Source organism: Vulpes vulpes, chromosome 14 (assembly GCF_048418805.1).
Source record: "Vulpes vulpes isolate BD-2025 chromosome 14, VulVul3, whole genome shotgun sequence".
In the NCBI taxonomy this organism is placed as follows: domain Eukaryota; kingdom Metazoa; phylum Chordata; class Mammalia; order Carnivora; family Canidae; genus Vulpes; species Vulpes vulpes.
In genome coordinates, this window is record NC_132793.1 from 4,511,505 (window position 1) to 4,537,251 (window position 25,747).

Genomic DNA, 25,747 nt, shown 5'->3' on the forward strand with positions numbered 1-25,747 from the left:
TATAATACAGAACCCACTGCCAAACCTCTTTAACCTGTGTGCCACACCCTCCCCCTTCCACTCCCCATTATCTGGCACCATGTTATATATATTTCCTGGTTTTTTACTTAGTATCCGTCTTCCCTACTGAAAGATAAGCTAAGGCAAAAGTTTTGTCTGTTTTTTTCACCTTGGTCTCTCAAGTACCCATAACAATACTTAGCACATTGTAGGCATTCAATAAGTAACTGGCAAATGAACTGTCTGGTGTGTGCTTAAGCCCTCCAGCTAGAGAGATGGCTTTGCTGCTTCTGCCAGAACCCTAGGAAGACAGTAAGTATGCCTGGAGAAGCATTCCAGGGCCCAGCAGAATTAAGAAATAAGAATCTGGGACTGAGGCTCTAGGATGATATATTGTGGTTAGGAAAAAAGAGAAATTATCAAATCATAGTGACCTTAATTAACATTTAATTGTGCCACGTCTGGGATACCTGGCTGGCTCAGTCAGCAGAGCATGCGACTCTTTATCTTGGAGCCATGAGTTTGAGCCCCACATTGTGGGTAGAGACTACACACAAAAAACTGAAAATTGTGCCAGGTCTATTCTAAGCACTTCTACATGTGTTAACTCATTTGATCCTAACATGCCCCACAGGGAAGACAATGAGGCACAGAGAAGTTAAATACTTTATCCAAGGTCATGTGCCTTCTAGGTAGCAGGTCCAGGATTCATATCCAAGCAGCCCGGTCCCAGAATTCACCTCTTAACTGGTGGGTTGTCCACTACCTCTCACTGCACTGAGTACTGGGTTAAAGTTAATATATGTTTTATGTAAACACAGGAGGGTAGGAAGCCTGGGGATTTGAACACTGAGAGAAGTCCTGGAGTCTAAAAAGAGGAAGGAATACACCTCTTGAGCTCTTGAGCTGCAGGAGAGCCTTGGTGAAAGCTGTGTGGTGTGATCAAAGTGGGGCCTTTACAGGGGACACCATAGGGTTACAGGAGAAGAAACACAAGGGAAGGGAATGAAGCTGAGAAATGCTTTTTGACAAGCTTATAGTATAAGTAAAAATAAACTATAAAATCTAATTACCTAAACCCTATGCAAGTGCTGCATGAAGAAATGGAAAGAAGAATATTAAAAATAATTCTAGGAAGATAGGTGTGAGGAAAAAAATTGGTTTCTCTTTTCTGACATGGGTTCTGGAAGCATCCATGCCTCTACAGCATTTACAGATGTAGTATAAAGCAGAAATAAGACACGTATTTGCATGTGTCTGAGAGAGAGAACACGTGAGGGTTTCTTACTCTAAACAGCTTATAAATACTGTAGTCATTTAAAATGGAAAATGAAAGCTGATACTTTTTAAAAAATTTAAAAAGTGTGGCCCAATATTGAAAGGCTTTGATCCTGGCCTAGGAATTTTGAACACTAAACCTGTAAGATCTAGGAAGCCAATGAATGCTTTAAAATACAGAAATGATATGATCAGATTTCAATTTTAGAAAAATAGCTCTGAAAACTGTAGGAGGGCTGAAGGATGGGGGAAGGAGGGAGAATCAGAAAAAGAGTTGGGACATGGGGCAATAATCCTCAAGTGACAGGGTCTATCCTCAGCGTAGGGATAAAAGCAGCACAGGGGTGCAGAGGTGGAAGAGGGGGAGTAAAAGATGAATATGGGTCTTCCAGATAACCCAGCAGGGTGCAAGGGCCATTCCCAAGATATGAAAGACACATTGGACAGGAAAAAGTAGATGAATCCTGAATGCAGTATGGACTGTGTCGAGTCTGAGGTGCTTTCACGACAACTATAGGCAGGGATACCCAGTAGGCATAGCCCAGGGATCAAAATACCTGCTCAGAGATAGAGATTTTGAAATTTTCTGTGTAGAAGTGATAATGGAAGGCACTGTTGACGAGAAAACAGAGAATGGTTAAGTGGAGAAGACAGAGAACAGGGCCTGGGAAATGTTAACACCCAGTAAAAGAATGATAAAGAGGTGGACGTTCACCAGAGAAGTCAAAGATACATGTTGCAACAGAAACTTGGTGAACTACAAATAGTTTCAATGGAGTGGTAAGGCTTGAGAATTGAAAGAAAGTGAAGATGTAACCAGTAATTGAGATTCCTTGTTTCCAGAAATTTAGTTTGGAAGACTGGGCATTCACTTAAGTGGGGGGGGGGGGGGGGGCGGGGAAGGTCTAGGGGAATGCAATTTCTTTTCAGGAAGGGGAAACTTCACTATGTTTGTAGGCACATGGCAGGAGTTAAGCAGAAGAGAAATCTGAGACACCAGAATAGGCTGACTAATGGAGCAAGATAACCATATGTGATGGGAACGGAATGGGTAAAGAACACAGGGTGAGAAGCCAGTTCTGGCTCTGAAAGAGGCGGCGAGGATAGGTGAGAAGGGAAGTCTGTAGGAGAGGAAAAAGTGCCCGCACAGGGTAGAAAACCTTACATATTTCTGAGAAGGCACTGTGTCCACACCAGCTGTACTGGTGGGTCTCACCATTCCTCACCACAGAAAGTCCCCTCCTCTTTTTTCCAATTCTCTCCTTTTTCAGCATTCTTATACCCAGACACCATTAATGCCCTAAGACCCTGCCACGTGCAAGGCACAGTGCAAGGTATCTGGGGATAAAAGACAAAATCCAAAAAAGGTGAAGATCTTCTTGATTAATGAGGAAGGGAATCAAGAAACACACAAGTGTGGGGGTACAGGACCCAGGCACATGAGTGGACAGTGTGACAGGAGCATGACCTCAAGTACTGAAGCTGTGCTGACCCTTGAAGGGAGGTGAGAGGGAGCAGCAGACAGATGAAGGAACACCCTCATTCTGCATGGCAGGGAGACAACATCTGCAAAGCCTAGGACCAGGCAGGAGGAAAGGCTGGAACACAGGTGAAGGAAAGACAATGCGAGAAATCAAGGGCGACAGGCACAAACAATATTCCAGGTCTTGTTCGAGCGCCATGCTGGGTTTGGAGATTACTTAAAAATAAAATCTAAAAAAAATAAAAAATAAAAAATAAATAAATAAAAAATAAAAAAAATTTTAAGGCTGCCTGGGTAGTTGAGTGTCTGACTCTCCGTTTTGGCTCAGGTCATGATCTCAAGGTCCTGGGATGGAGCCCCACATCAGGCTCCACTGGGCTCCATTGGCCTCCAGGCTCTGTGGCTCAGCATGAGGTCTGCTTCTCTTCCTCATCCTCTGTCCCCCTCCCACCCTGGCTTATTCTCGGTCTCTCAAATCAATCAATCTTAAAAATTTTTAAACTTCATTCTTTTTGACAATGGAGAGATCTTTAATGATTTTAAGCAAGCAAGCGATGACCTCAGATTTACATATTTGAAAGTATCATCAGTATAGAGAAAAGAGGACTCAGACAGGAAGGCCAGTCAAGAGGCTATTACTGTCATCCAGGGGGAAATAAGGCAGCCACAGAGGGGACAAGGAAGAAGGGGCAGGTTTGAGTCATGGGCTCTGAGTCACTGAACTGGTCAACTGCATGGATGTGGGCACCGCTCACACAGTGATCGCAGCAGGAAGAGGAGATAGGAAGAGAAAAAGCCAAAGGAGTGAGGAGGGCAGTTTGGAGTCTGCTGTATTTGAGGTCCCTGCGGCCCTGTGTATGGGTTTGGGTCAGGTCTGGGGTCATTGGTGAGTCACTACATTGGTGAGTGCTGCAGAAGAGCCCCCCAACAAGGAAAGGGAAAGATGGAGGGAGCACAGGAGGGAAACTGAGAAAGAAAAGCGAGAAGAGGAATGCCTGGGTGGTTCGGCGGTTGAGTGTCTGCCTTCAGCTCAGGGCGTGATCCTGGTCCAAGGACTGAGTCCCATATCAGGCTCCCTGTGAGGAGCCTGTTTCTGCCTTTGTCTGTGTCTCTGTGCCTCTCTCGAACAAAATCTTTTAGGAAAAGAAAAACCGAGAAGAGGTAGAGAAGGAAACCCTGTAGCCCTCCACACTACCAGGACTCCACGAGGATTGGGCGAAAGGCTCCCGAGGGGCGGAAGAAGCCAACAGGGACAAGGGATGGGGAGGGATGGGGAGGGATGGGAAGGAAGAATGTCAGAGAAGGAACAGCAACAGCGCTAGAGGGAGCATGGAAGACAGGGACACTGTGCGGGACCCACAGGCGGGTAGCGCAGAGTAACAAGGGTCCCAGGCACAAGCAGCAGGAGTGAGGGATAGTAAAAATAGGTATTAAGACTGCTATCTCCAGAAGCCTGTTAGGACAAGAGGCAGCATGGAGGGACTAGTGAAAGAGAGCAAACATGACTGAGAAAGCAGTTACTCCCTTTTAAAGATGGAAGAGACCACACTCAGAGGCTTGCTGATGGGCTGAGCACTGCACTCAGGGCCTCAGTGCAAGCAGGGGTAAGTACAGAAAAAAGATACAATCTTGCTTTGAAGGAAGAAGGCAACAAAGGCATTCATTTAAAAAGTACTGATAAAATAAAAATACCCAAATGAACGGACCAAGTTTTCTTAGGACTTCTCTAGATGACCTCTCATGTTTCTTCCACCTCTGCTGTTCTGAGTGAGATTAGAGGTCAGCTAGACACCCACGGTAACTGTGATCCTTCTGTCCCCAGATCACAGGAGAAGTTTTGAATGAGTACACCTGCAAATTCTCTAAGGAGTGATTCATGGCTTTCCTTCATCCAATTAGTAAAGCACTGTCTGACTTAAAAAGGTCAAAAAGCACGAATTTAGATTTTCAGAGCAGTCCATCAGGATACATTTATATGCCAACAAATCAATTCAACCAGCAGAATGAGAATTCAAATAAGCCTCCACAAGGACAAACTTCTGGGTTTTTTTCAGCAAATCTCTTTTTATTTGTTCTTATGTATGCTTCTATTTCAAATGGTCAAACCAAACACTAAAAAGATGACCATGTCCAGGGCTGTATTCCCTCTTTGGGGTTAGCAGAAGAAAAGGATAAGAAAAGAATATATTCATTACAAAGTGAAAGAAATCAGTCTGAAAAGGCTAGACCCTGCATGATTCTAACTCTATGGCATTCTGAAGAAAACAAAACTATGGAGACAGTAAAAAGATCAGTAGTTACCAGCGGCTGGCAAGGAGAGAGGGGTGAACAGGTGGAAAAGAGTTTTTAGCACAGTGAAAATATTTTTTATGATATTATGATGGTGGAAACATGTCACTGTACATGTGTCCAAAACCATGGAATGGACGACACCAAGAGCGAGCCCTAACTTAAGTTATGAACTGTGGGTGATGATGACAGGTCAACATAAGTTCATCAGTTGTAACAAATGTGCCATTCCAGTGGGGGATGTTGACCACTGGGGAGGCTGTGCACATAGGAACAAAGGGTATACATAAAATCTCTGTACCTTCCTGTTCATTTTACTATTAATCTAAAACTGCTCTGCAAAAAGGGGGAAGGGGCCCATAAAATGTACCTGGAAAAAAAGATTTATTGTTAGTCACTACTGGACAAAACTAAGGAAACAAAACCTAAAGGAGTTTGCATTCTAGAAGAAATAATAAAAGCAGTTAGAAAATGAAGCACCCAAGAGTAAGACATAAACAAAATATGCAAATAATATACAATCTGTACAATTTGAGATGCAGAAAACTAGATGAGAGTATTTCCAGAAATACTCAAGAAAGGTCAACAGAATACTGAGCTTTTAAACAGGAAAAGAGGGTTTGTTAATTAAATATTAATTACGCCTGCTAGTACAAAGCACTGGTGGGTACTATGGGAAATACAAGCTCCAGTTTCTGCCCTCAAGGAGCTTTCCATCTTTCTTCTTCAGCTAAAATAAACTTAAATGTGATGTTATCAAAGCTAGAGCTGGAAGGAACACCAAGAGATGTTCAGTTCAGGCATCCTCATCCCACAAAAGAGTCAATCAAAGCCAGTGATCCCAGGTTAGGACCTCCAAGTGACAGCAAGGGCAGGAACAAAGCCCCCCTTCATAATACAGGACACACACACTTTGCAGGCTGAGGGACTTCAGTGCAAATTACACCTTTCGCTGAATCCTGGGCCTACATTCTCTCACTTCTAAATTGTAGATGGTGGGATGCCCAGGTGGTAGAGTCAGTTAAGCGTCCCGCCTCTTGGTTTCTGCTCAGGTCATGATCTCAGGGTCATGGGATCGAGCCCTTTTCTGGGCTCCATGCTCCACGTGGAGTCTACTTGAGATTCTCTCTCTCTTCTTCTCCCTCTGCTCCTCCCCACTCCCTTTCTCACTTCTCCCCCTTCCCTCTCTAAAATAAATAAATAAATCTTTAAAAAATAAAAAAATAACTGGAGATAGTGATAATAGGACTTCTGAGATAGGTACCTTCCTTTCCTTCTCTTCTCTTTACTGTACTGTATGTACATGCTGAATGGTGCAACTAAAGGCTAAACTTGTCCCCAGTCAAGTGGCAACATCTGGGACCTCAGGCACTGAGTAAATAAAGGACTTCCAGTAGGTAGAAGGCACAGTGACGATATGAGCACATAATTTTCAACACTAATAAATTAATGACACAGTCAGAAGTGATCAAGTTAGAACAAAAGTTCTTAAGGGTAAAAAGAAGTAGTAGAAAGATTTCCTGAAAGTTAGTCACTCTAAGGTTCTAGAACAACTCTGCACTTTGTGGCAGCAAGGCCACAGAGGCCATTACTAGATTACAATTACAGTTAAGCACCGTTCCTTTCTTTTCTCCTGTTTCTCTTTTTACTTCTTCTCAATTCCCACTGTCCTGTTTCCAGTCCTTTTTTCATCTTCCTAACAACATAATAAAGAAGGAAATGTAGAGCCTTCCTAGTCAGCCACACCTCCACTCATGGTCTAAGGGAAGAAATAGTGCCAACGTGGTGATAAAGGACATAGGCTTTGCACTCAGACAGACCTTGGTTCCAATCCCAGCTCCACCTCTAATGCAGGTTCATGAACCTGAAGATCCTAACTGTCTACTTCCTAAGCCTGTTGTTAGAATTAATTAAATGGTTTAAAAAAATGTCTACTGGGGCAGCCTGGGTGGCTCAGTGGTTTAGCGCCTGCCTTTGGCCCAGGGTGTGATCCTGGAGTCCTGGGATCGAGTCCCATGTTGGGCTCCCTGCATGGAGCCTGCTTCTCCCTCTGCCTGTGTCTCTGCCTCTCTCTCTCTCCCGGTGTCTCTCATGAATAAATAAATAAAATGTTATAAAAAAAAAAAAAAAAAGAAAGAATGAAAAATGCCTACCACACAGTATAAGCCCAGAGTAATCAATCTCACATGCCTCATTCCTGTGAGATCAAAACCCCAAAGAACTAAAACAGCTTTTTCCAGGCTCCCAACTGAGGACAACAGTGTCCTATTTCCATGGTCTCCTCTCCTCCTCTACCTCCTGGAAGCTGGGTACTTTAAGAGCCAGGACTCCTTCCCAGTTCCCAACCCAACGACTGGCCCATAGGAAGCTTTCAGTATATGTGACGGAACCAACCCCAAATCAGTCGTTTATTCCACCAGACAAGGAGTTGTTTGTCCATGAAGAAAACCTCAAAGGATGAATTGTGGAAAAGGAAGAAACCCAAAATGGTCACAACTGGACAATCATCTATTATGCACACAATCATCATATCCATGCACATCTCTAAACCCTCTCCAATCAGATTTGTATGCTTGCAGGTCAACACTGGGGAATGAGGACTTCCTAAAGTACACCTCATACAGAATAAAAGAGCACTTTTTGTTAATCACCTTGAGTTAGTCTCTTTAAGTATTTCAGAAATCTCTAGTTACATATTAACTTAACCTGTTTGCACCGTGCTAAAGGGAGGGGCCCATCAGGAACACTCAGGACTAAAGGTTTTGCAGCCCCACCTGCAAAGTTTTGTTGTTTTTTAAAGATCTTATTTATTTATTCATGAGAGACACAGAGAGAGAGAGATACAGAGACACAGGCAGAGGCAGGCTCCAAGCAGGGAGCCCAATGTGGATCTCCGGTGTTCAGGATCATGCCCTGGGCCAAAGGCAGGCACTAACCCTGCTGAGCCCCCCAGGCATCCCTCCACCTGCAAAGTTTAAGTTGGCATCTATAAAGGTCATTTATGTTAGATATTCCTATCTTAATAAACACCCTTCGAACCTAATTCCCCCTTCACAAACCTGCAAACCTGTGATATCCCTACCACACACACACATTTCATGCTACCATCCAAAGTCTCAATGACAGAACTGCAAATTATTCGAAAGCTAATGTTTTCTAAATATACAGAATCATTTAACACCATCAAAATCTGGTATCAAAAGAGAATATCCACAAGGTATACCAAAGAATGTTTCCAAAGCATTCAACATCAATACAAACTTTTTAAAAAGTATAGTACAAAATCCCTCATAAAAATTTTCACAAAGAAGAGGTGCCTGGGCGGCTCAGTCAGTTAAGCATCTGCCTTCACCTCAAGTCATGATTCCTGGGTCCTGGGAACGAGTCCCACATCAGGTTCCCTGGTCGGTGAGGAGTCTGCTCCTCCCTCTCCCTCCTGCCCTTCCCCCCTGCTTGTGCGCTCTCTCTTGCTCTCAAATAAATAAAATCTTTATTAAAAATTCCACAAAGAATAATTCTTAATTAACATTCTTAAGCAATTATCCTGACAGATACTAACACTTCCTCAATGGTTATGATTTCTCTGCATTCCTCCCCCAAAGAATGAACCCCTTTATGAGTTCAGTCTAAAGAGAGGACAGTGATATACTGGAAAGAAATGGGTTTGGGTGCTAGACAAACCAGAGTTAAAGCCTTGCACCCCCATTTACCTCTGTAGCCTCATTTAGACCCAGCTGTCTAAAACACTGAGTAACTGACCTCACAGGATTGTGACGTAGGTTAAACAAGATAAAGAAAAGAAAGCATCTACAACAGTCCCTACACTTTGTGGACTACCTTCTGGAAATTAAACATTTATCTTCTAGAAATGTTTGTTCTTCTCCTAACTTGTCTTTCCAAATGAACATCAGCACACCACCACAGCTGCTACTCTTACCTCCAGAGCCAACCCAGAGGGGAAGCTGGGCGAGTCTACCACGTGGCCCCTTACAAATATGTCCTCTGCTTTTAGCTCTCTAGGTTCAGCTTTCTATTCTACACCATTCTCTGCGCACCCTCCAGCCTGTAGAAACAATCGAAGCAACTCAGCTATAAAGGTTCCAAGCCACATCACAAGCAATTCAAATCTAGGTAAATGGTCCAGGGGTCCACCCCACTGCCTTAAAGAATAATCCAAAAAACACAAGCAAGTCTCTATCTCTCCCCCAAAGTATTTCTCCCTAACCACCCTTCCCAGATAAGCTAAGGTTGTAGGAGCCTACTGAATGGCCCATGTGTACTAATTCAAACACATTATGAGTTATTGGTAATAACACATACCCACTAGCCACACCTGTGGTGCCCGTGCAGCCATATACACAAATCAAAAGTCTGACTGAAAACATTATCTGACACAATGAAAAGAAATACTAACCTACTAGTCAAAACCTGACGATAGCCCTCTGAAAGGATAAAGGAAAAAATCTAAAAAGGTGTTTCTATAGCTTTACAGTTTTGTGCAATTAATGATAACATGCTATTAAAAGAAAGCACTAAAAAATAAAATAAAATAAAATAAAATAAAATAAAATAAAATAAAATAAAATAAAATAAAATAAAAGCACTTCAAGATTGTTTCCCATGGGGCAGCCCAGGTGGCTCAGCAGTTTAGCGCCACCTTCAGCCCAGGGCCTGATCCTGGAGACCCAGGATCAAGTCCCACGTCGGGCTCCCTGCATGGAGCCTGCTTCTCCCTCTGCCGGTGTCTCTGCCTCTTTCTCTCTCGGTCTCTCTCATGAATAAATGAATAAAATCTTAAAAAAAAAAAAGATTGTTTCCCATGAAACTATGCCATTTTCTCAAAGACTTGTTTTTTTCCATGCAAGGCAGAAACCCTAAAGTACTTAAGGCATTGTATCTAGACATCAACAGCTTCTGTTAACACATTTAACATCTTGAAAAAGAGATATTCTAGAGATACTTTCCCCACTGATTTTTTTTTTAAATAATCTTAAAATGTCTGTCAAGTTCAGTAACTTTGTTTCCATAAACAAAGCTCTTTAAACAACTCTTGGTTTTGTAAAGCCAGCAGCCCAGGTCCATCAGGTAAAAACTTCAAAGAAGGCACATCTCCACTGAGCAAGGGCCAAAGCAATCCTAGATGTGCTATGCTGATGACAGGCTGAAAGGAGCCTAAAATGACAGAAAAAGAGGAAGCAAGCCTGGAAAGCATAATGTAACTTTGTTTTAACACAATCCCCACTGCAAAATAACTGTGCAGAAGGCTTTTATTTTATTTTATTAAAGACACTCTATGGCAACCTTGTCTTGACTAATGGAACTCAGCACTCTTTGTGTTCGTCCTTCTTGTCATCTTGCTGAAAGCTGTGCTCATTTGTTCCAAATCATGGTCATCCTTCAGACGGCAAATTTTTCAAATACAAATGGGGGATGGATGAGGCAATCCTGGAGGTAATTCCTTATGTAAAAATTCAAGTTTCAGGTTTTAAAATTTGATCCTAAAGGTAGTACTTAAGTGATAACCAGAATAGTTTACTCCCTTGACTCTTCCCCCTTTCAACTACCAAGTGGTAATACTGCAGGGTCAAAGTTCTCAATATTTTGTCCTTAGAACTGGAAAAAAAGATATTATATAAATTTCATACATAAAGGCCAGTGTTAAAAATGTTTAAGAGTTCATCTCTTTGATAAGCATTAATTCAGACTAATTATTTCAATAAAAACACACAGATGTAAGCTACCACACAATCATGAAGAAAATTACTGTATACGTCACAACCACACATGTCAAGGAACTGTCATCAATTTCCAGATATAATAAGCACATGGCTATGTCAACCCCCTAAGGAATGAACTGTGAAAAAGAGAAGTGAATAAAAGAAAGCTAATTTCTGATCCACATTTTTCTCCCAAGAACACAAACTCAGAAGTAAATAGTACAATCTAAGAAGATTTAAGTTTGATTAAAGCTAAGTTTAATGCCACTTGCTTTTGATGAGCAAGCTGGTTAATAATTAAATAAATGAAGATAATCTATTCAGGATGGATTTAAACCACTACCATAAAGAATCTTAAGCACACTGCTGACATTTTGTTGTGCTGTAAAACACAGTCTGTTCTATGTGATCATGAAATGTTAAAGAAATCAGTGCTATACTAAAGCTAAAGAATTAATGCTGTACTTAGCATCTGAAAGATAATTACTGCATCGAACGGACTGTATCTACAGGGTTTTATACTTTTTAGCTTCCTAAACAATATTAAATTACACATTAACTTAAGGGGGTGAACTAATGATTCCAAGCACGCTTTCCTAACACAAAAGACAGTTTTGCTAACCTATCCTCCATCTGCAGCACTCTGGTTCCTATTTTCTCCCCAAAGTGGTCATCAACCACACCAATCTACTGGTGCCATTCCTACTGACCAATAGCAAGATGTCCTGAAAGTCACTGGGTTCATCTCAGAGTAAAGCAAAGGTCCACAGTGGACTTACACCTTAACTAATCAGCTTATGAGAGCCGTTAACAGACCACTCTCACATGACTGCATCATGGGCGGGACAGGGTGCTAGGATGCGAAGAAGGAATAAGAGTCTTGGACAATGACCAAAAACACACAAGACATACTATTTACCAAAGATGGAATCTGACAGAAGAAGATAGAGAGGAGAAAGAAAAGAACGGACACAAAATGCCCCGAAAGTGACTCCCTCAGAAAGCTGTCTTTGAGCTGGGCAACAAGAGGGCCCTCACGGTCAGGAGATGCAAAGGAAAGGAAGTTAGGCCTCAGAAGACATGAGATCAACAGAAAGAGCAACAACCCTTTGTTAAGAGTTTCCAAAAACTCAGAAAGGTACCTCCACCCCCCAAAAAGCTTGTACTATTTCACCAGTACAAATGTCAGTGTCATGCTTCTTTCAGGAGGCCAACAGTTCTTCTTTTGATACTTAACACAGCGCTGCCTGGCACTTTCAAGAAGTCTGGACAAAGTCACATAAGTCTGCGTTCTCTTTTCCTCAAAAACATCCTTAACCTCAACATAATCACACAAAATGCCCAAAATGAAAAAGAATCCAACATATATAATCCCCTATCATCTTAGGCTGCATTTAAAAGATGCTTCTTTTTCTCCTTTAAAAGAAAATTAACTTTTTTCCTTTGGATAAGGTTGTATTATTTTAGGCATTTTAATTATTTCCTTCTTATTAAGTCAGCCTACAGGTTTGGTTCATCTAAATGAACCACCTAAAGTTAGTCATCACCCTGCATAACTTGGAACAGATCAGTTAAATGTGGCAGTTCTCACCCTGAAATGAATGAACTCTACGCAGCAAGCCAGAGTACTGAGTCTCTAATTTGTTTTAGTGCTCAGTTTACAACAAATAAACCAATCTCATAAAGTGGTTTACACATGCCTGCAGATGCCTCTTCTGAAGTTGTGAGCCAACAGCCTTCAACAATTTGATACCATGACTTCTCTTGGACCACTTCCCTAGCAAAAATATCCAGTGACTTTGACCATTATTACTTTGGGCAACCCAGGGCCAAAGGTCACTGTTCTCTGCCTTACCTTTCAGGTAAAGAAGTTGAAATGATGAAATCAGTTGTCTACATACAACCAGCCATCTCTGTATAATATTGTGCATTTATAAAGCTGCTGAACAGCCACAGTATCACTACTAAGCAACAACAGAACTTTCTCTAAGAAGCAAGGTAGGGCAGCCCAGGTGGCTCAGCGGTTTAGCACCGCCTTCGGTCCAGGGCCGTGATCCTGGTGATCCTGGAGTCCCGGGATCGAGTCCCACGTCCCACGTCAGGCTCCCTGCATGGAGCCTGCTTCTCCCTCTGCCTGTATCTCTGCCTCTCTGTTCCCTCAATAATAAATAAAATCTTTAAAAGAAAAGAAGAAGCAAGTAGATGTGAGTTCCAGCCCCATGGACTGATGAATGACCTAACTTTGAGGGTTGAACTTGCCAGCCAAAGATCAAACATCTTTACGTAAAAAAGCCAAAACAAAAACTTTTTCTCAAAAATCAGAACCTCTTTCAAAAACCTAACAGATGAGTGTATGTACTGGGAGACAGGTAGGGGGATGGGAATCAATCAAGGAAGAACTAGCTAAGGAGAAGCGACACAATTTGAACTTGGATATTGGTTGTGTCCAGGCACAGGAGACCTTGGACGTTACTCCTGTCTAACTAGTCTCATCCCCTACCTTGCCTTGCAACCCCAATAAATGTTCTTTGCTGCTGCCAAAGGGGTCCAGTCATCTCAGGCTTTTTGCCTCTACACATGGGATTTCCTCTGCCTGATGCGCTCCCCCCCCCCCCCCCCATTCTTTCAGTCTCTTCCATTTGACCTTTAAACTCAGCTCAAATGACACCTTTTCCAGGATCTGACCTCCTTACTGCTCTTGGAGTACTCTGATTACCTTCCATCATTGCACCTGTCCTGGATGGGTCTGTCATCTGCCTCCTTCCCTAGACTTAAGGCCTGGGGCGGGGGGATTGAGGGCGAAAGTGATTCTTCTTCCCTGGTACCTGACATGTGCAGCAGCCACTCAGTAAATGTGAACTGAACGAATGAATGTGCCAATACTCAGGAGTAGCAGAATCCTGCTTCTGGAGTAGAGAACTTCAGACGATTCGAGCGGAAACTATTGCGCTCCCTGTTCCCGAGTCTGGCTGCTCTAGAGGAAGGCCATGAGAACGTCACCCAGGACAAAGTACTTGCCACCAGAATCACAACCAATGTTAGGTTTGTGGGGTTCTATTTTCATTTTAACTGGAAAATCTTTGGTTCATTATACCATTTGGAGTCATTTCAGATTGTTATTCTGGGAGGCAAAGTGACAGCCACAGCTCTAGAGTATTTCCCAGGGGTCAGACGGCAGAACAGTTAAGAGTGTGAGCTCTGAAGTCTGAGTTCAAACGTGCCATGTGCCAACCGGGTAACTCCGGGTAAGCTCCCCTGTACTACCTCCTGCCAGTGCATATAGATGAGGGTGCCTGTGGCCAGCATCCATTCCACGGATGCCTACCGAGCACCTGCTGCCGACCAAGCGCTGGCGGCCCCTGGTGACCTGGCCACGGGACCTAAAGCATAGGCTCATCAGGTCACCTGCTGTTATTTTGTATTTTCCTTCTCGGAACTTACCACAATCTGAAATAAGGACTCTTCTTTTGCTGATTTGTCTCCCCTCCCGCCCCCACCACGAGGAGGTAAGCTCTAAGCTGGGGAGGGGAACGGGAGGGTCGCTTGTTCATTCCTTGCCTCTCTGACGCCAACCAGACACCTGGCAGACGGTGACTCAACACGTTTTAGAAGGAAAGACTAGGCAGCCCGGGTGGCTCAGTGGTTTAGCGCTGCCTTCACGCCCGGGATCGAGTCCCACGTCGGGCTCCCTGCATGGAGCCTGCTTCTCCCTCGGCCTGTGTGTCTGCCTCTCTGTGTCTCTCATGTGTAAATACATAAAATATTAAAAAAAAAAAAAAAGGAGACTGGGCAAGTCTGACGTGGTGCCCACGGCCCGGGACGCCTGTGCTTGGTCAGATAAACCCTAAGAAGTGCCAAGGGGCACTTCCCCGAGGGCCCCGGCTGGCCAGCGGCACGCGGGGCGCACGAGGTGGCCCAGGCTCCAGGCCCAGCTGCCGGGGGGACCCCGCACCCGCCCCGCGCGCAGACGGGGCTGTGGGCGCCGGGCCGCCAGCTGCAGGCCCCGGGCCGCGTCGCATCACCTGTGCGGGGCGCTTCGTCCACCTGCCGGCGTGTGCTCGGCGCCCGGCAGGGAGCGGCGCGTCCTGTCCTCATGGAGCTTCCCGTCCAGCGCGAGCGCAGCACACAAGTGCGTAAAACCTCCCGGAGGTGGCGGCGGCGCTGCGGACGCCAGGCGGAGGTGAGGCGGGGCCGACGGCGGGTGCCCAACGCGGGGGGCCCGGGGGCGGCGACCCGGGGGCGGGGGGCGGGGGACGGGGAGGGGCGGCGCGCGCTCGGCAGGGCCCGCGGCCGGACGGGGACCGCGCCCCGCGCCTCCGGGGCCGGGCGGCTCGGGGGGAGGCGGGCGGGGCGGGGCGGGGGCGGGGGCCGGGGCCGCCCGGCGGGCGCGGGGGGGGGGCGCGGGGCGCGGGGCGGGCGCGCCGTCGGGCGGGGCGGGGCGGGGACCGCGGGCCGGGCGGGCACTCACGTCACCACCGCGCCGCCGGTGCCTGCGAGCGCGGGCGGGGGCGCGGGGCGGCCGGGCCGGGCCCGCGGCCGAACATGGCGGGCGTCCCGCTTACCTCGGAATTTGAGCTCGTGCTGCGGCTCGAGGCTCAGGACCTGCTCCACCTTCGCCATGTTCCTCAGCGGCGGGGCAGCTCTGCCGGGGGGACCCCCTGAGAGGTCACCTGGGGCGGGAGGCGTTAATGCTGCGCCCCCTTTAAATTCGGAGAGGGGGGGGCCGGCCGGGACGCGGGCGGGGGTCGTCTGCGGGGCGCGCGCGGGGGGGGGGCGGCCTACGCGGTGCAGGCGCAGGGGCGGAGGGCGAGGGCGAGGCCGCGGTGCCCGGCGAACGCACGGCACGCACGCACGCACGCAGCGACGCACGCACGCACGCACGCAGGCGGGCTGGCCCGCTGGCCCTGCGCGCGCTCGGGCGGCGGGAAGCTGCGCGCGCGGAGCCCCTCCCGGCGCTGTGCGCAGGCGCGGCGCGGTCCGCGGGGCGGGGCTACCGGGCGGCAGGGGGCGGGGCTTCGTGCAGGGCTGGAGGCGGAGCCGTCAAGGATGCTCAGGAGTGCGGCCCCGCAGGGCGAAGGTGATTTATTCAGGGCCCACGGGGGCCCGCCGCTGTGCAAAGTGCTTTATTTTTTTTAATCTTTTTTTTCTAACTTTTTTATTTATTTATGATAGTCACACAGAGAGAGAGAGAGAGAGAGGCAGAGACACAGGCAGAGGGAGAAGCAGGCTCCATGCACCGGGAGCCCGACGTGGGATTCGATCCCGGGACTCCAGGATCGCGCCCTGGGCCAAAGGCAGGTGCCAAACAGCTGCGCCACCCAGGGATCCCTGCAAAGTGCTTTAATAATAATAAAGAGAAGAAACTTCCACCGTGGCCTTGCTTCTGTAGTGCCAGCCACTGGTGGAGACTGAATAATAAGGAAAGTCCTATATTCCTAGCATAAGCATGTTTGTAGGTGAGTGGCGTGTGCTAGGCACCGTGACCTATGCTAAGCAATGGATGCACAGTAAACTACCAGTTATTGCTCGCTGCTTTCATGCTACTCCGCTGACCGCCTTCAATAACCCCACCGTGGGACGTGGTGAAAGCAGCGCTCCCTTACACAGCTACTCCGTGGCAAGCACGGGGCTGCGTCCTTCACTAACACCTGCAACCAACATCGACAAATCCAATGATCAGAGAGATTGACCTGGTTTCTACCCTCTAACCAGAACCCGCTGGAGAGCGGGCCTCCGGAAAAATAACCACCCAAATAACTTATTAAAAAGCTGCTGGGAATAAACTAAAATAAACTGCTGGGAACGCAGATGTGCTTGGCCTCCAAAGTGAACACTACGTCATTATTGCCACTTAAATATTATGTCATCGTGTAATGTTTCCTACATAAAGTATGGGCTCCCAAGGAGCGCCTGGGTGGCCCGGTCTGTTAAGCATCCAGCCCTTGATTTCAGCTCAGGTCGTGATCTCAGGTCGTAATGTCAGTCAGATCTAGCTCGGCTCAGGGGAGTCTGCTTAAGGCTTTCTCTGCCCTTCTCAATGCCCTCCCCCTCCCCTGTGCCTGCACGAGTGCTGTCTCTCTCTCTCTCTCTAAGTGAATAAATCTCTTAAAAAATGTATGTATTCTTGGGGATCCCTGGGTGGCTCAGTGGTTCAGCACCTGCCTTTGGCCCACAGTGTGGTTCTGGAGTCCCAGGATTGAGTCCCACATCGGGCTCCCAGCATGGAGCCTGCTTCTCCCTCGGCCTGTGCCTCTCTCTCTCTCTCTCTCTCTGTCTATCATGAATAAATAAATAAAATCTTTAAATATATATATATATATATGTATGTATTCTTAATAGTCTCCTATACCTATATATATAGAGAAAATAAACAGTGAATAATTAATGTTGGCTCTACTGTGGTGGGCATCTGGGTACTCTTTATACAATTCTTCCCACTTTTCTGTATACTTGAAATTTTTTCATAGTAAAAAGGTTTTTTTAAAGATGATCTTTGTCTTTTAACTAGAGTGTTTGGTCCATTTACACTTATTATATTTACTAACATGTCTGGATTTATTTCTACCATCTTCTTTTGTGCTTTCTATTTGCTATGCCTGTTTTTTTTTTTTTTTCTTTTCCCTCTCCTTTCTTTAGGGCTGATTTTTTTTCTCATTTTTTTCTCCTCTTCTTATACACTGTCTCTGTTTTCATGATCACCCCCAGAAACTGTGGCATGGGTACTTATGGAAGTCCAATTTTTAAAATGTCTTTACTGTGATTCCTTAAAATACAAGGACTTTGGGACACTTGAACTCTAACCACCCATCCCCCCAAATTATATCCCTTAATTGTGGTGTGTTTCAGGTTTAATCTTTTCCTTTTCATGCCATGAATTGTCACACCTTGTTTTATACTGTTGGTGTTAATTTAGGCTCAACCACATAGTTACCAATTTCTTTTCCCACCTTTTCTTCTTGCATCTCAGAACTTAACAACCAAGATCACATTCCTTGTGCCTGAAGTAATTCTTTAAATTCTGTTTCATTGAAGGTTTGTCTGGCCACACTCTCTCAGTTTTTGCTAATCTGAAAATGACTTTATTCTACCCTTGTTCTTGAGAGATATTTGGGCTGGCTTACTATGGTGACAGGTCTCTCTCCACAGCCCAAAGATACTGTTCCCTGGGATTTCAGATGACAGTCTCCTCATCATCCCTTCAAAGATGATCTGTTTTGCCACCTATTCTGGGTCCTGCCGCGTTACCATAATGTGCCTGTTTTATTTATTATTTTAGCCCACTCAGGCTGCTGTAACAAAATGGAATGGACTGGATAGCTTAAATAACAACATTTCTTTCTCAATATTCTGGAGGCCAGGAAGTCCAAGACCAAAGTGCTGGCACGCTCCACGCCTGGGGAGCACCCTCTCCTGGTTCACAGCCTGCTATTCTCCTGTGCCCTGGAGGTTCTCCTATGAGGGCACCAGTCCTACTCCCAGGGCTTCACCCTCCTGACAGGAGCTCCTCCCACGGGCCCATCTCCCACCACCATCCCTGGAGGATGAGCTTTCCACCCTGGACTCTGGGGCTGGAACACAAACCTTCAGCCTCTAGTCTCCAGCATGTATCCTGCTTGAATTCTCAGGGTTTTCTGAATGCGTTGTTTGGTATCTTTCATCCTTCTGGAAAATTCTCAGCATTAAACATTGTTTTGTATTGTTGTGAAGTGCACAGAACCTATAATTTGCCAGCTGACCTGTGCGCAGCGTGCCATTCGGGGACGCTGAACCCATTGACACTGCGGTGAGGCCATTGCCACCATCTACCTGCAGAACTCTTCCTCTTGCAACCCTGGAACTCCACCCCCATCTGTCTCTCTTTCGGATAAATAAATCTGTCTGTGTCTCTCTCAAAAAAAATAAGTAAAACTTGAGACAGAGAGAGAGAGCATGTGAAAGAGAGCATGAGTGGGGGGAGGGGAGCAGAGGGAGAAGCAGGCTCTCCGCTGAGCAGGGAGCCTGACCCAAGGCTTGATCCCAGGACCCCGAGATCATGACCTGAGTTGAAGGCACATGCTTCTCTGACTGAGCCAGCCAGGCACCTTAAATAAATAAAATCTTAAAAACAAAACAAAACAATTATAATTCCTGCTTTCCTGGCAGGACTCTGACCGACACCACCTGGTACTGAGAGTGGTCCCAGGACACAGACCCTCGAAGAAGGTGTTCTGGGCCTGGTTCGGCCCCATCCTCATGCCTGGCTGCGGTGCCAGCGGGACAGGATAGCAGCAGGGCCAGGCTGGTGGGTTCATACCCGCTGGCAAGAGCCAGCACGCGTCACTTCTTAACTATGTTCAATGACATCCCGTAAGTGGCTTAAAATCAGTCCTGGTGGGAGCATTTGCACCATAGAAATCTGAAACAACAAACCAGAGTTATCTTCTTCCTCCAGAGAGCTAGTTTAGCATGTGACAAAGGTTACAAGGAGTCCACAAACAAGACGTGGTGGCATCACTACTCATTATGTCATCATCCACACTTGATTGTGACGCGGTGCCCACAGAAGAAGGGCCTTGGAGGGCTGAGTAGCTGCTACGCTTTCACAGCCTTGAGGACAGGGGACCCTGGGGTGGGGTGACTGCATCTGAGCTCACTGGAGCTGTCGCAGAAAGAAAGTGACGGGCTCTTTAAACACTAAGCTTAACTCACGGAAAACCAGGGAGATCCCTAAAATAATCCTTTATTTCTAGTTCTATAGGCTTTTGACCTTGCTGAAAATCATACCCCAAATTTAATTAGGCAGGTTGCAGAATGACAACCTAAGTGGAATTTATAGATTTGCCAAAATCTCAAGCAGTACTTTGGGATGTCTACTTTGGCTGAGAAATGACCAGAGAGCACAAGTGTACGCTGACTTGCAGTGGTGGCCAGGGACAAACTTGGTGGAGCCGGGCCCGGCAACAGGGAGGGATGTGGATGGTTCTGAGGATAGAAACATGAGAAGATTCTGGTGTCGCCTGTGAATGCCCACCCAAGCACAACTACCAAAGCAGTGACTCTCCAATAATTGAGTGCACAAGGTGACACTTTTTGTGGATGACAGTGCTGTTTTTGTTTTGTTTTGTTTTTTTCCCCAGCGAGGCCATTGCTTGCTCACTGGGTTTATTTTCAAAGTGGCCCTGGTGGCAGATGTGATGCTCTGCATGGGCCCAAGAACACAGACTTCCCCGGTCAAGGGGGCCTGGCCACTGCTGAGTGCCTGAGGTGACAGCAGTGGAGACCAACCCTAAAACTTCAGTATGTCACCATCCCTGCGTGGGGGTGGAGGCTAAATAAAACCAACGTTAGAAACCTGCCAATGGGACCACTAAGCTATGTAAAAAAAAAAAAAAAAAAGAAAAATCCTGACCTGAAAATTTTTCATGAAACAGGTTCATCAGCAGCCTAAAGGAAAGTTAGTAACTGAGGGGGAGGTCTGGAGCAATACCCATGATGTGGGACATAAAAATCAGAGATTAGACTATGACAGAGAAGTAAAGACAGATGGAGAATGATGTGTTTTCCAGGCTTCTCTTTCTCTTCGTCTCTTTACCACAGTCCGCAGTAATAAATGCATTTTATTTGTGCCTCAGTGCATAGATATATGTATAAGTATGTTAATAAATACAACTGAAACAAAAGTTTCACGAAATAATACAATACACTCTGATATTTGCTATTTATTTTCTTTCTCAGCGCTGGTAACAACCTACTAAATTGATTTTATAAGTCACTCTTGGGAAACAACCTACAGTTTGAATAACACTGGTTGAATAAACTACTCGTCAGCCTTCCAGAAGAGAAGAGTGAGAGAATAGGGCCGAGGCAATATTTAAAAGAGACGTTGTAAGAAAAAACATAAATAAATAAATAAATAAATAAATAAATAAATAAATAAATAAATAAATAAGAGACGTTGTGGCAGGTGCTGCAATAATGATGGGCCTGGAGGACGTGATGCTCGGTGAACTACGCCAGCCACGAGAGGACAAATGCGGAGGATTCCACTTCCATGAGGTTTCCGGAGTCGCCAAATTCACAAAGACCAAGGGAGTACTCAGGAGCAGGGGGCGTGGGAAGGTGGACCCGGGAGCTGCTGTGACTGCGGGTGGAGTGCCAGGGTTGCGAGTTCTGCAGGTGGACGGTGGCGATGGCCTCACCGCAGTGTCAGTGGGTTCAGCGTCCCCGAATGGCACACTGCGCACAGGTCAGCTGGCAAATTATAGGTTCTGTGCACTTCACAACAATACAAAACAATGTTTAATGCTGAGAATTTTCCAGAAGGATGAAAGATACCAAACAACGCATTCAGAAAACCCTGAGAATTCAAGCAGGATACATGCTGGAGACTAGAGGCTGAAGGTTTGTGTTCCAGCCCCAGAGTCCAGGGTGGAAAGCTCATCCCCCAGGGATGGTGGTGGGAGGTGGGCCCGTGGGAGGAGCTCCTGTCAGGAGGGTGAAGCCCTGGGAGTAGAACTGGTGCCCTCGCAGAGAACCCCCAGGACACAGGAGAATAGCAGGCTGTGAACCAGGAGGGGGGGCTCCCCAGGCGTGGAACGTGCCAGCACTGTGGTCTTGGCCGAGGGCAGGTGGACAGAGGGGCAGTGCCGAGGCCTCAGGCCCCAGAAGCTCAGAGGAGGGGCTTCGTGGGAGGGAGTGCGGACTGGCCAGGGCCGGGGGCCTCTGAGAAGACCCAACATATCAACTCCTGGGATTGGGGCATAAAAGCCAAGGACTAGCGGAACTACGGTGCCAAGTGAGGGGTCGGTGCTGAGGTGACACTGGCAGGAACACAAGGCCAACAGTCTGTCGGTCTTCCTGGGAGTCCCCCACATGCCCATCCTGTAGTGATGCACGTAACCTTGGCTACAGAGGACCTCACCGTCTAGTGAGGAGAGTTGGGGGGAAATAAACGCTGCACCAGAATAATGCCAATCCACCATAAATACTAAAAAACAGGAGAAGAAAGTTAGGAAGAGACAGTAAACTTTATACTCTGGGGTCTGGGAGGAAAATGTAAATGCTCAGAGAGTATATAGAGAATTGTCTGGGAAAAACAGTAAGAAAGATCTTACCAGACCTGGGGGGGCGGGGAGCGGGGGAAAGGAAAGGAAGGTTCCCCTAGTGGAGGAGTAGCACATGCAAGGGCCCTGGGGTGCACAGTCTGCCGGGGCCTACTTGGGGAAAGGCAAGTAGTGATGGTTCCGCAGGTGTATCTACATGTAGCTCCTGCTCCCTGTCAAGCTATTAGCGTAAACATTCATTTCCTATGGGGCTAAAACAAATTACCCCCAGATTATGGCTTTAAACAAATTGATTCTTACAGTTCGGGACGTCAGAAGTCTGAGATTGGGCCTGAAGAGGATGACAGTCCACGTGTGCTCCATCTGGAGGCTCCTTGCCTTCCAGCTTCTGGACACACAAGCCACAGTCCGCGACTTGAGGCCTCCCTTCATCTTGAAAGCAGCAGGGCAGGGCCTCCAGTCTTCTCTCGCGCTCTTCTACTTTCTTTGCACTGAGCAGGTCCCCGTGGGCCCGACAGCACGCTGAGCGCTTTGGGTATGTGAACTCACTCAACCCCGGGCCGAGGCGGGTGATTTATCCCCACTTTATGGATGAGGAAACCCAAGGGCCAGAGGAGGCGGGAGCTCCTGGTATCCTGGAGAATCTAGATTTTATCCATGGACGTCCTTGCCTATACAGAGGAGTAACTGACCTATTTTTTTTTATTGTATTTAAAAGTTGTTTCTTTTTTTGTTTTTATTCTTTAAATTTTCATTTTTAAAAAATGTTTTAATAAGCTTTTTTTTTTTTTGGCAATAATTTCCGCTTCAGGGAAGTCGCGGTGGGCATATGGAGAGTTCTGGGTGCTCCTCAGCCAGTATTCCCAGTGTTATCATTTTATTTTATTTTTATTTTTATTAATTAATTAATTAATTTATTTTCCGGCGTTATCATTTTAACATCCCTTTACACAATGGTGGTGGCAACACAATTTTGGCCGCAGCATTGTTACCAACTAAACTCCAGATTATTTGGGGGTGTCAGCAGCTTTTCTTCCCTCCCCACCTCACCCCCAGGATCCCACACTGCATTCAGCAAGTGTATTTTCACAGAGATCCTGCTGATGCCGCCTGGAGGGGGGCCTGGGATAAAGCTGGGCACGCAGCCACCCTTGACCAGAGAGCGCCAAGCGTCTCACATGTTCTCACCCCAAAATCATAACGTCCTTTTCTCTGGTTTGCAGATGAGGCCGCCAAGGCAGGGAGGTTCAGAGCCTTAGCCAGGAGCCGCGAGAGGCTGGAGAAGAGGACACAGACGAAGGGGAGCAGCTGGGCCGGTGGGAAACACACTTCTCAGAACCAGGGGCCCTGGTGTGGGAGTGGGGTCGAGCCCAGGAGTCCGCAGTGGTTGTGCCACAGGCCCTTTGCACTCGCTGCCCTCTCCTGCAGTGGACGTCCCGTGGCAGCGTCTCCGTTGTCACCGTCATTGCACGTTTGAATGCCTGCCACATGTTGGGCATCTTGACACCGGACCTCCAGTGCTGGGGTGGGGGGGGCGGGGTGCAGAGCCCAGGCCTCAGAAGAGGAAGCAGTGAAGGAATGAATGGCTGAATGAATGGCTGGTCACCTGGGGTGCCAGGGGTCACCGGGCGCTGACGCGGGGAGAGGACGTCACAGGGTCAGGGCAGCCCCAATCTGCAGACAGTGTGTGTGGGGGGGCACAGTCGTGGGGCTTTGACCCCTGCCCAGGGCGTCTGACACTTGGGAGCAGCTGCCTTGCAAGGCTGAGCGTCTCTGAGAACGAGGCGGGTGACCGTTGCTTTCACCACCCCCCAAGCCCGAACTCCCTTCGCTCCTGACCCGGAGCAACAACGGGGGGGGGGGGGGGGGTGTTCTTGGCCCCCCGTCTCTCCGTGCCTGGCACGTAAAAGGTGCTCAATAAATGTTTGATGAATGAACGAAATAATGTAATTAAGAATTTGAGGGGGGTGGGGGGAGAGTCTTTTCAATCCTTAGGATTGTCCCCAAGCACCCAGAAGGCCACATTTGCATACAAATAATTGATATTCTAATTACAAATCATTTGTATTGATTTATTAAGCAGATCCCCAAAGGATCTCTAGAAGATAATTAGATTCCAGGCTCCTTAGGGGTGAGGAAGGCATATTTACCTCATTGTTCCCCCAGGGCAGCGTGAGGCAGCTGAGCTGCAGGATCAATGTTTGATGAGGCAGGGAGGGAGCCTGGTCTTATTGTGGGGAGGGCTTGCGGGGTCCCCACAGATTATTTCCAGGGTGTCGGGGGCTGGGGCAGCGGGCAGGGCCTCCAGCTGTGTGTGTGTGTGTGTGTGTGTGTGTGTGTGTGTGTGTAAAATCCGCCAGCTCTCTTCTTCCCCAGGCCTGGTGGCTCACCTGGGCCTCAGGCCGAGGGGCCGGCCGCAGGGGTGGGGGGACCCTCCTGCTCTATCCGCAGATTGGGAGGCTCGGGGGTGACACTTCCCCGCGGCCGCCTCTCCACGCCGCCCCAGTGACAACAGCACCGAAAAAAATCTGGAGACCCAGGTATGGCCCTTAGCTGTCTCCATCTGCCTCCATGCAAGAGGCCAGGCGGCCTTAGAGAGCTTGGCTGTTTCCTCCCAATAAGAACAGCGCCGGCCCTGGGCCCACACCAAGCCCCCGCCTCCTGTCCCCCCACCCGCTGTCCCCCACCCCCACCCGGGCCCCCGGGCCCCCAGGACAGGAACGGGAGGCAGCCTGGCGCAGCGTTACACAACCAGGGATCCCCTGAACACATTACCCCCCCACCTCCCCCGCACAGATGGGGAGCAGAGCAGGTCAGGGGCTGGGGGCTGAGCTCCAGAGGAAGGGGGGATGCAGGGAGGAAGAGAAGGGGAGACAGAGGGAGGGAGGGAGGGAGAGAAGGAGGCGAGAGGGAGAAGGGGGCAGGGATGGGGAGAGGTGGAAAGAAGAATGGAGGGGGAGAGGGATGGAGAAAGAGGGATGGAGAGAGGGGTGGGGGAGGGATGCGAGGGAGGGGGAGAGGGAGGCAGAAGGATGGAGGGGGAGGGAGGGAGGAGGGGTGGAGAGAGAGGGGTGGGGGAGGGACGGGGAGGGAGGGAGGTGGGTGTGAGGGTGGCCCCTCTGGTTCCATATTCCTGGGCTGCCCTCCCAGGGCCCCTCGTGGCGTGACCACTGCATTTCCACCTGGAGGGAAGCTACCCCAGGTGCTGAGCGCGCAGGGCCCTGTAGCCTTGTCTGCGGCCTGCCCAGCCCGGGGACCCTGCTGGCCTGAAGCACGACCTTGGGCTTGGCCGCTCCCATGGGGCTGGCACCTCCTCCAGCCAAAGCCCCCAGGGATGCATCTGTCCCTGAAGGAGGGGCGCAGGAGGCGGCCTTGGACCTGGGGGAAGGGCCGGCCGGGATGGGTTAGGGAAGCCCCGTGATGGGATGGGTGATGGGACGGGTGCCCGGCCCGCAGACTGAGCCAGCCTGCAGCTCGCTGGCCGGGCCACAGCCACGTCGACGCCCCGATGAGCCGGGCCAGGGGATGCTGAGCCAACTGACGGCGTTGGGACAACGTTCTTGCTTCTGTTTGGGCTCAGAACCGTCACGGAAGGCTCTTGTTTCTGGTCTTGACCCACGGTGGGCACGGGGGGCCTCGTGTGATGTTCTGGGGGGCTGTGTGCGGCGGGAGGGACAGCACCAAGCCCGGCTGTGGGTGCCAGGGGCTGCTTTCTCCTCCCGGCCATCTGTCTGTCCCCCCTGGGAAGGTGAGGAGTGAGGACGGTTTCCACCTCCGAGGTTTGGGGGGGATTCGGGGAACGAGTACGAGTGAGGTTCTCAGTGCCACGTGGCTGGCACATGGTCAGCCCTCTAAAGTCCAAGCTATGAACACGGGGTGCATTTTGAAGAGCTCCCCAGGTCTCCCGGGCGACATCTGGGGGCCTGTGGGGCGTGTGA

General features: G+C 48.2%; 1 protein-coding gene and 1 long non-coding RNA gene across 3 annotated transcripts in view; one reads left to right on the forward strand and one right to left on the reverse strand.

Annotated features, from left to right (window-relative positions):
- VAPB (VAMP associated protein B and C) overlaps positions 1-15,737 on the reverse strand; it is a 56,378-nt gene extending 40,641 nt beyond the window's left edge. The window contains exon 1 of one of the 2 annotated variants that reach the window (XM_072735520.1): positions 15,330-15,737. In XM_072735520.1, the coding sequence (XP_072591621.1) occupies positions 15,330-15,387 (58 nt within the window). In that variant the 5' untranslated portion in view covers positions 15,388-15,737. Of the gene's footprint in view, positions 1-14,789; positions 14,976-15,329 lie in introns of those variants that run through there. The other variant, XM_072735519.1, reaches the window with a different exon arrangement.
- Positions 15,738-18,744: 3,007 nt separating this feature from the next.
- LOC140595329 (uncharacterized) lies at positions 18,745-24,586 on the forward strand. Its single transcript, XR_011996847.1, has 3 exons — positions 18,745-21,147; positions 22,112-22,344; positions 23,033-24,586. It is a non-coding gene; the product is annotated as an uncharacterized lncRNA (long non-coding RNA).
- Positions 24,587-25,747: the final 1,161 nt, after the last annotated feature.